Source organism: Lolium rigidum, chromosome 4 (assembly GCF_022539505.1).
Source record: "Lolium rigidum isolate FL_2022 chromosome 4, APGP_CSIRO_Lrig_0.1, whole genome shotgun sequence".
Classification (NCBI taxonomy): domain Eukaryota; kingdom Viridiplantae; phylum Streptophyta; class Magnoliopsida; order Poales; family Poaceae; genus Lolium; species Lolium rigidum.
The window spans coordinates 187,086,569-187,095,747 of NC_061511.1; the positions used below are offsets into that span (position 1 = coordinate 187,086,569).

Sequence of the window (9,179 nt, forward strand, 5' to 3'; positions counted from 1 at the left end):
TCTTAACGGAGGCAGCCTCGGCATAACCCCTATGATGCTTGTTTAGAGGGAACCCATACTAAGACACACAAATTTCCAGCCTAAGCCCTACCCATAATCAGGTATTGTGGGGGTACTTGTATAATTGGAAAGGTATCGCATTCAAACCCAATCATCAGTTTTCACCAAAATTCACGAAGTCATTCATGTCATATTCACCTTCAAAATCTTTCAAAGGCAAAACACATGTTCCCATCTAGAGTAGTCACTTTTAGTTATTTAGCAATAGCAACTAGTCATGAGGGGGGTGCTATCTAGCTTTATTTGCTCTAGGCTAAATTTGATACTCTTGTGCTAAACTAGACCAAGTGAATCATGAATCAAAAGTAAACTTTGAAATACAAAGCAAAATAATTGCAAAGTAAAACATGGGATAGGTAATACATAAAATTAAAGTGTGATGGTGCCTTGCTCTTGTAGAGCTTTGCATCATGGTGGTTTAGCAAGAGTATTAGCTTGCCTTGGTGGGGATAGGAGTCAAAGTTTTCCTCCTCCTCTTGAGAGTAGCCTTCCTCCTCCAGGTATTCCTCGTTACTAGCGTCTATATACAAATACGAGGTACACAATCACCAAACAATACTTACATGCTAGACTAAAACACACAAAAGGGTTCACACAACTAATCCTAACATCACATCATTCATGGCATGGTGAATTACTTGGTTTGTTCTTATTTAAGAGAAGAATAATTTCCTCTCATTAAATCTTATTAAGATTTAATCTCCACAAATAATAATAAGGTATGAAATATAGGTTGACCAAGGTCAACATTTCATATCTATTATGAGGGAGCATAATTTTAAATGAGGTGCTACACCTCATGCAATTTAAGACTATCATATAAATGATTTAAAATCTCTAAGTAATAGCAATCAGAGGTTCATCAACCTAAGGTCATTACCTCTTCTTGTATTACTTAAGATTAAGATTTAAATGAGAGACTAGCTCTCATACTATTTAAAGAATTTAAATTCCAAGATTTAAATGCACTAGAAATGGCTCCATAGCCACTATTTTGATCTAGTCCATGATCATACAAACAACCTGGCTAGATTATTGCATAATCAATTAGAGTAGAACATTTGTGATTTATGAGAGTTGAAATCAACTCAAAATCAATTGTGGTTGAATTTTAAATAAAGTTTCAATTTGCAAAAGTCCCTGCCTTATCATTTTTAGCAGATTAATTCTACTACGAATTTGGAGGCGGGACCAGTGGCAAAGTGTAGAGAATTTCATGAGCTTTCCAGAGATACAAGGTTTGCTAAATTTGGTGCAGTAGTTTGAAAGTTATTCAATTTGGAAGTGGACACCAGTATTTGAATTCAGCTGAACTAATTAAACGAAGTTTGAATTCGTGGGCCGCGCGGGAAAATAGAATGGGCCGAAATGAAAAATAACAGCACAGCGCAGCCCAACAAGCATCTGGTGCGAGTGGGCCGCCTGATGAGGTGGGGGCCACCCGTCAGTGGCTCTTAACAGCCGAATCGGTATGAGCTAGCGTGGAGCGTCGGATTAAAACGCAGATCAACGGCTCAGAGCCGTCGTCTTCTGCGGCGAGATGCCGAGCGTCTGGCGGCGAGCCTAGGGGGTCAGAGGGCCTACCGTCGTTCCCGCGGGCAAGGGCGAGGTGCGCGACGACGTTGATGTAGATGAGGAAGTCCCTGGTACCATCGGCGAGGCGTGGGGAGGCGTCAATCGGCGGCGCTGATCTCCGGATACTGGCGGCCTTCTTCTTCGAATTGGAGCTACTCCGGCGAGGTGGTGTCAAATTGAATGGGCGAGAGGAAGCAAGGATGGGAGGAGAACGAGTTGGTGTGAAGGAGAAGTGCTCGGGGCTCCTCTATTTATAGGGCCAAGGTGGTGCCGTGGGTGCTGCAAGGGAGCGTCGACGGCGTGGCTTCTTCGGCGCTCGAAGGGGCAAGGCGAGGACGGCATCTTGTAGGAGGCGTTCTAGCGGTGCTCCAGGACTAGCTAGCGCAGAGAAAGGGTGAGAGGATGGCTCGGGCGCGTGTGATGAGTGCGGCAGTACCCGCGGTACGTTTCCGGCGAGGACGACGGTGACAAGGCGGCCGCAGTCGTTCGAGTGTGTCTACTCGGTAGAGGTGAGGGTGGCGGTGCTCGTTACAGGTATAGGGATGCAGGGGGAGGACGAGGGCGATCGGGCGCGAGATGCTCTGGCGCGCCCCAGAGCGCGCTCACCGCGTGCCTGGCATGTCCTGGCATGATGTCGGGCGCGCGCGTTCTGGCCAATGCCGTGCCTTGGCGAGCTAGGGCCGTGCATGGTAAAGTTTCTGGTGATGAGTAGATGCTCCTGGACAAGGTTGTGCTGAGAGAGAGAGGCCAGATAAAGAGTGGCCAAAGGTGGTCGGGTGTGCACGGCATGGGGAGAAAGGAGGTCTCTCCTCACTTTAATCAGCCAAGGAGGTACATGTAGAGATGCAGGAGAGGTAGGGGAGTGATGATCACCACTGATCATGCATGGTTTAGTCGAAAAACCAGTGTGTAATAGCATGTATTGACAATGCCAAAAGCTGTCTGCAAGGTGTTCGGAGAAATGGCCGCAAGAACTTTTTGGTGGAATTTTGGAAATCTTTTTGGTGAGTCTCAAACATATAATTAATGTGAGAGAATGGTGGTGGTGGTATTCATTTTGGAGTTGGTTTGCAAAATTTCCAAAATGTGGTCATCTTCACTTTGTTTCAAAGTCCTCTCTTGTCAAATCATTTCTGGTCAACCTGGTCAAAGTTAGCATGGGTGGTCAACAGCAAAGTTGTTCACTTTGACTTGGTCTTGGATGAGGTGGCAAGGGTTGGCAAAGTTTGATTTAAGAAAAGATAAAACCAGGGGTGCAAAGAGGGGAAGATATTAAAAAGGGGACATATGACCATTATCATATGTATGATGGTTTGGAGATTTTTTTTGATTTGATTCTGGTTTCTTTGATGCATTTGTGTTTGTTTAAGATATATAAGTATTTTACAAACCAAAGATCAAGCAATGGTGGCCTTTGGTGAAGATTTGAATAATTGGCCTTATGTGTATGTGAGTGAGAAATGAATTCTTTTCTTCTTCTCACTTTAGGGTTTAGTGATCTTGTGTTAGGGTTTAAGCACACTTGATCAACAATAAACACTCATCATGGCAATTGCACAATAGAAAAGCACACTATGCATAGAACTATATGTAACACTATATGCATGAGAAAAAGTTTTTGTTTGTTAAGAAATTTGAGTAATTGAAAAATCTCTCTTGATTTATTATTGTTGAAACTTGGGATGTTACACGCCAGCTCCTCCTCCTCCGTCCGCGGGAACCTGGCCCGGGCGGCGAGGGAGAGCTTGGCCCACGTGGCCTGCAGGGTGCGCGGCATGGCGAGGGCGCCGGAGAAGGAAGAGGGGGAGAGGACGGCGGAGTGTGTGTGAGATCTGTGAGGCCACCGCCGTCTTTTATAGCAGGCAGCCTTGGGCGGGAAACTTGGGCGCGAGCGCGCGCCCATGGCCTTTTCGCGCGCGCGGGAACTTTCCCGCGCGTTCTCCCGCCCGCCATTGCTGTCTAGTCGAGGCCTGCCATGACGCAGCGCCGCGCAGGGAAGACGAACCACGTGGCGGTCGTTTGGGTCGCCGCATTGGGCGCAACGTGCGACCCAAACGGACACGCGGACACGGGCCGCTATCCGTGTGTCCGCGCGGCCATCTAAACGGCCCAAAACGAACGGACCAGCGCGTCCGTTTGGGTCGCCGGGTTATAGATGCCCTCAGATCCCATCTCAGCCACGGGGACGGGTGTTGGCCATATTGTGGACGCCGAACGGTTGTGTATGGGGGGTGACTTAGCGCGTATGGCGCCTACAAAGGGTTTTGGGCCTATTTTTCTATTGGGAAAATTCGTGATATTTTGCAGAGTTTTAACATGGAAAATAAATAAAATTGAGTTCCACAATAATGAAAAAGAAATATAATAATTCATACAATATAAATAAAATAAAGTTTAACTAGAATCAGGCGGCGGCTCCTTCGAGCGTCCAAAGGTGTTCTACCGGATCTTTTTGAAACGAGTGAGTACCCTGTTTTTATCTATCAATGAAGTAAGGAGTGTACTCCATATCTTATCTAGTACAAAAAGAATGGTTTGTTATTCATGACGCTCCTATCATCTAGCTAGAAATACCCCGTGAAAGAAAGGTAGGAATAAAACTAGGGACTTGTTTGATTCAAAAGAATTATGTAGGATTTTTGTAGGAAAATTTTCCTTCACTTCAACCTCTTTCGACAATATCTCTGGCTTTCTTGTGCAATCGAACGCTTTGTAGATCCAAAATCTTATACTTTCCTAATCCTATAGGATTGAAGATGACATGCCATTCCAATTCCGCGCTTTTCCTATTTCTGCGTTATGAAAATCCCGCGAATCAAACAAGCCTTAAAAGTGTACATACTCCCTTCATTCCACAATTTTTGTATTGCTTATAGTGTATATTAAGATTCATAGTAAAACCACGATAAAAATTATAAAACGAATTGAGTGGACATTACATTGACTGCCTGAACATGACATAACGCGTGAACAGGGTCCGATGATAATAGCATACAAAATGAGGTTGACATAATTGTGTCATCCACTCTGATTCCTCGTGTGGTAATTCTTGGGCGATGACCGTGATTACAACCAAGTCATGGCACTTGTTGCTCGGATAGTGATCGAGCGCGCTTAAGTTCAATCCACTCCTCTAAAAGTTTGTCGTGAACACCGGCGATCTGAACATCTCAGTACAGATGCTGCCTGGAGCAGGGCAGGCAGCCAAGCAGATCCAAATCTAGCAGCACTATACAAAGGCAATCAGCGGCGAGGCGCGCTTCCAAGCTCCAACCAAGATGGCGCCGCGGCTTCTCCTCCTCCTCCTCCTCCTCCCGCTCCTCCTCGGCCCGGTTCTCGCCGAGGTCCCAGGCCACTACGCCGTCCGCTACGCTCGGCCGGGGGCCTTGGCCAATGCGGCGGCGGCCCAGGAGTACCTCGACCCCACCTACCCGCTCCCGCCCCCTCCGCCCATGGCGCCGACCTGCACCGTGCCGGTGCTGTCCCACTCCTTCGCCAACACCTACGGCGCCGCCCCGGCCACGGCCGCCTACGCGCCCCCGCCCGGGTGCCCCGCGCCCTGGTCCCAGGTCGTGCTCTCCTTCTCCGTCGAAATCTCCGGCGACCAGTACGACCGCGTCGCCGCCGTCTGGCTGGACGGCGCCGAGCTCCTCCGCACCACCACCGCCGAGCCCACCCCGGACGGCATCCGCTGGACCGTGCGCAAGGACGTCACCCGCTACTCCGCCCTCCTCCGCTCCCCGCCCGCCGGCGTCCTCTCGGTCATGCTCGAGAACCTGGTCAACGACGTCTTCACCGGCCTCTACAACGTCACCGTCTCCCTCGAATTCCACGGAACCCCTCCTTACCCACTTATCTCCGAGGTAACTCACACCTCCTCCTCCTCCGACAAGCCGAAGCTGCCGGAATCCTACTTCCAGGCGCCGGCCGACCTGATCCTGCCGATCTCGGAGGCCACCGGCGACAGCGGCTACTGGTTCCGCATCCAGAACTCGTCCGACTCGCGCTCCAGCCTGCTCACCATTCCGACGAGCACCTACCGGGCGGTGCTGGAGGTGTTCGTGTCCCCCCACTCCAACGACGAGTTCTGGTACTCCAACCCGCCGGACCTCTACATCCAGGCGAACAACCTCAGCACGGGGCGGGGCAACGCGGCGTACCGCGAGGTGGTCGTGAGCGTGGACGGCCGCTTCGCCGGCTCCTTCGTGCCGTTCCCCGTCATCTACACGGGCGGCATCAACCCGCTCTACTGGCAGCCCGTGTCCGCGCTCGGCGCCTTCGACCTGCCCACCTACGACATCGAGCTCACCCCGTTCCTCGGCCTCCTCGTCGACAACAGGACCCACGAGATCGCCATCAGCGTCGTGGACGGCATCGCCGAGTGGCTCGTCGACGCCAACCTGCACCTCTGGCTCGACCCCAGCTGGCTGGAGGTGGAGGCGGCGCTCGGGCCGTACCAGACGCCAGGCCTGTCCATCTCCCGCAGGTACACGACGCAGATGCTGAACGGCAGCTTCAGCATCAAGGCCAAGCGCAAGTCCTTCTTCACCGGCTGGGTCAGCTGCTCGCTCGGCAACCTCACCACCGAGGTGGAGACGGAGACGGAGGCCAAGAGCCTGGTGGAGTTCACCAACGACGGCACCAACAAGACCGTGCAGCTCAAGGTGGAGAGGGAGACGGAGGTGGTGGTCCGGTCGGAGAAGGGGAAGGAGATGGGCAAGCTCACCACCGAGGCCGAGTACCCGCTCTCCTTCTACTACTTGGATACAGAGGACGCCGGCGAGGACGGCATGTCCGTCATGAAGGGTACCCTGTCCCACACCCTCGACATCCAGACCAAGGCGGAGTGCGGAGGCTTCCAGAGCGAGGCGCGGCTCGTCGACGAGCAGACGGCGGCGGGCTGGATGCTCGTCAAGGACCACGACGTCGTCAACGGGACGGCCACGACGAGCCAGAGGTACAGTTACAGCGACGACCAGTGGGAGTACGAGCGGTCCATCGACGCGGCGGACGGCGCCGTGCTCAGCGACAACGTCAGCGAGAAGTTCAGTCCCCCCGACGACCACCTCCAGGCCGCGGCGAGCGCTTGCCTCCCTGGAACTGGAACTGGAAGGAACTGCGACAGAACGGCGTCGGCGGCCGACATTGCTGCAATGTAAGCAGGCTTCCCCTTGGATTCCCCGCCTGGTGAGAAACCTTGGCCAAGTCAATTCTTGGGTTCCAAGAGTTTTTGAGAGTTGGATTATCAGACGGTGCTTTTTTGTTCCTGTATGTTCTCCTCCGTATAGCTCATGTGAAACGTATGTACCTAGTTTTGTCAACGTCTATAATAATACCGGGTTTTCGGCAATTTTTCTAGTTGTGGTTTCCTTGTACTACCTGTATTTTTCTGTATTGTGTTGAAATAAAGCTGTGACAGCCAATAAAGGCGGAGTTAGAGCATCTCCACTCGTCCCCCCGACGAGGCCCCGAGCGATGTTTTTCCCATCCGGACGGCGAAATTCGGCCCAGTCGCGCCCCCGGTTCCTCGTTTTCGTCCGGATTTGGCCCTTCATCCATCCGGCGAGCCCACGCCATCCCCGGCCCTCCGGGGCGCGCTCGGGGACTCTGGACGAAAGATTTTGGCGCGAAACGTCGTGTGGACCCGCTTAGTCGGCGACAGGAAAACCAAATCCTGTCGATTTTCCCTCCAATTTGCTTGCATTTCCCCATTCCCTCCAATTTGCTTGCATATCCCCATTCTCTCCCGCCGAATTTGTCAATTTCCTCGTCTTCCGGCTTCCAGCTTCCCGCGGCGTCTTCTCGTCCACCACCGCTCTCCTCCTCGTCTTCTCGTCCACCACAATGCCGCCGAAGGCGACGACGAGGAAGCCGCGGGCGAAGAAGGAGCGGCCGCTGGGCATGACGAATGCAGAGTGGGCGGCGGACGAGAAACGGCGCGAGGTGGAAACATGCGCCAGGGCGGAGAGGGTGAAAAAAGCCGCCGCCAAGAGGGCGGCGGCGGCGGCCCAGGACGAACAAGCGAGGAAGATCAGCATGGCCATGAGCGGCGGCGGCGCCATGTTCCCCGGCCAATGGCCGGCGCAAGGTACAAGTAGTTCCCCGTCGTCCTTCTCCCCTTCGATGTACTCGCCGTCGCCGCCTGCCATGTTCCAAGAGGGCGCCTACGTCCAACCGTCCAGGTTCACGCCGTCGCCGCCCGAGCTTGACGTCGGCATCGGCGGCCAGTTCGAGGGCACCTCCCCGGTCATGCGACGAGGGCCGCTCCCGTTCGGCGCGATGGCGGCGCCGAACGAAGAGGAGATCCACGAGATGATCACCTCCGGCTCCATGGCCGCCGCTGCGAGCCCGGGGTTCTTCATGGCCGCCGCCACCGCGAGCCCGGGGTTCTTCACGCAAGAGGAGGCGAGGGCGACGGCAGCTGTGGCGGCGCGCAACGAGCATCGGGAGGATGTTGCCGACGGAAGCCAAGCCATCGAAGAAGAAGACGAAGAAGAAGAAGAAGAGCCAACTCAAGCCGCCGCCAACCTGTCGAAGGGGAAGAAGAAGAGGAAGAAGGACTCGCCGCCTGTCGAACCGCGTATCAAATGGACGCCGAAGGAAGAGGAGTGCCTCGCCGAAGCTTGGATGACCGTGTCCACGAACGGCATAAACGGGGCCAATCAGTCGTTCGACACATATTGGCTTCGAGTGAGACAGGCGTACGAGGAACGCAAACTCGTCGATCCCTACTTCAACAAGACGAACATGAACGTGTACCGGGGAGACAAGGCAATGGCCACCCATTGGGGGATCATGCAGACGGCGTGCAACAAATGGCACGGCATACAGGAGGAGGTCGAAAAACGGCCGATCAGCGGCCACGACTTGGAGCAAAAGGTATGCTCCGTCGACCCTGCATCACCGAGGTACATCGTCGTGAGCTGACCTCGTATCGCCGTACTCTTTTTCCCCAGCTGCGCCGTGCTTTGGACATGTACACGGACGACACCGGCCTGCAGTTCAAGTTTCTGAACGTCTACGCCCGCCTCGAGAACTGCGAGAAGTGGAAGGAAACCCGCACGACCCTCTCGAAGAGCAAGACCGAGCAGTACAACCCCGACGCTCCGGCGGCTTGCGCGGCGGAAGGGCACCCTGAACTCGGCCGTAAGAAGCTCAAAGAGCTCAAAAAGACGGGCAATCCCGCCGACGGGATGCGGGCGTCGATCGACAAGTGCCGGGCCGACTTGAGGTCGCACGCCGACGGGAGGAACGACAAGTTCGACGGCAGGTGGCGGGAGATGCTCGCCAACCAAGGCGTCCGGATCGCCCTGCGTCGAAGACGACGGCGGCGGCCAAGAAGAGGAACACGGACTTGGCGTTCCCGATGGGCGGCGGCAACATGGAACCGATGGACGAGGAGACGAGGAATTGGTACCGTGGCCACCGCAACGACATCCTCCGAGCCACTCCGGCCGGTCCTTCGTCGTCTCCGCCGGCTCCTACCTCGGCTTCCTCACCATCTACCTCGTCGATCGCGGCTGCTTCGACGTCCACCGCCGCTG

General features: G+C 53.9%; 1 protein-coding gene across 1 annotated transcript; it reads left to right on the plus strand.

Annotated features, from left to right (window-relative positions):
* The first annotated feature begins 4,643 nt into the window (after positions 1-4,643).
* LOC124649083 (peptide-N4-(N-acetyl-beta-glucosaminyl)asparagine amidase A-like) lies at positions 4,644-6,993 on the plus strand. Its single transcript, XM_047188758.1, has one exon. It carries the CDS (start codon positions 4,914-4,916, stop codon positions 6,792-6,794), a length of 1,881 nt encoding a protein of 626 aa, XP_047044714.1. The 5' UTR covers positions 4,644-4,913; the 3' UTR covers positions 6,795-6,993.
* The last annotated feature ends 2,186 nt before the right edge of the window (positions 6,994-9,179 follow it).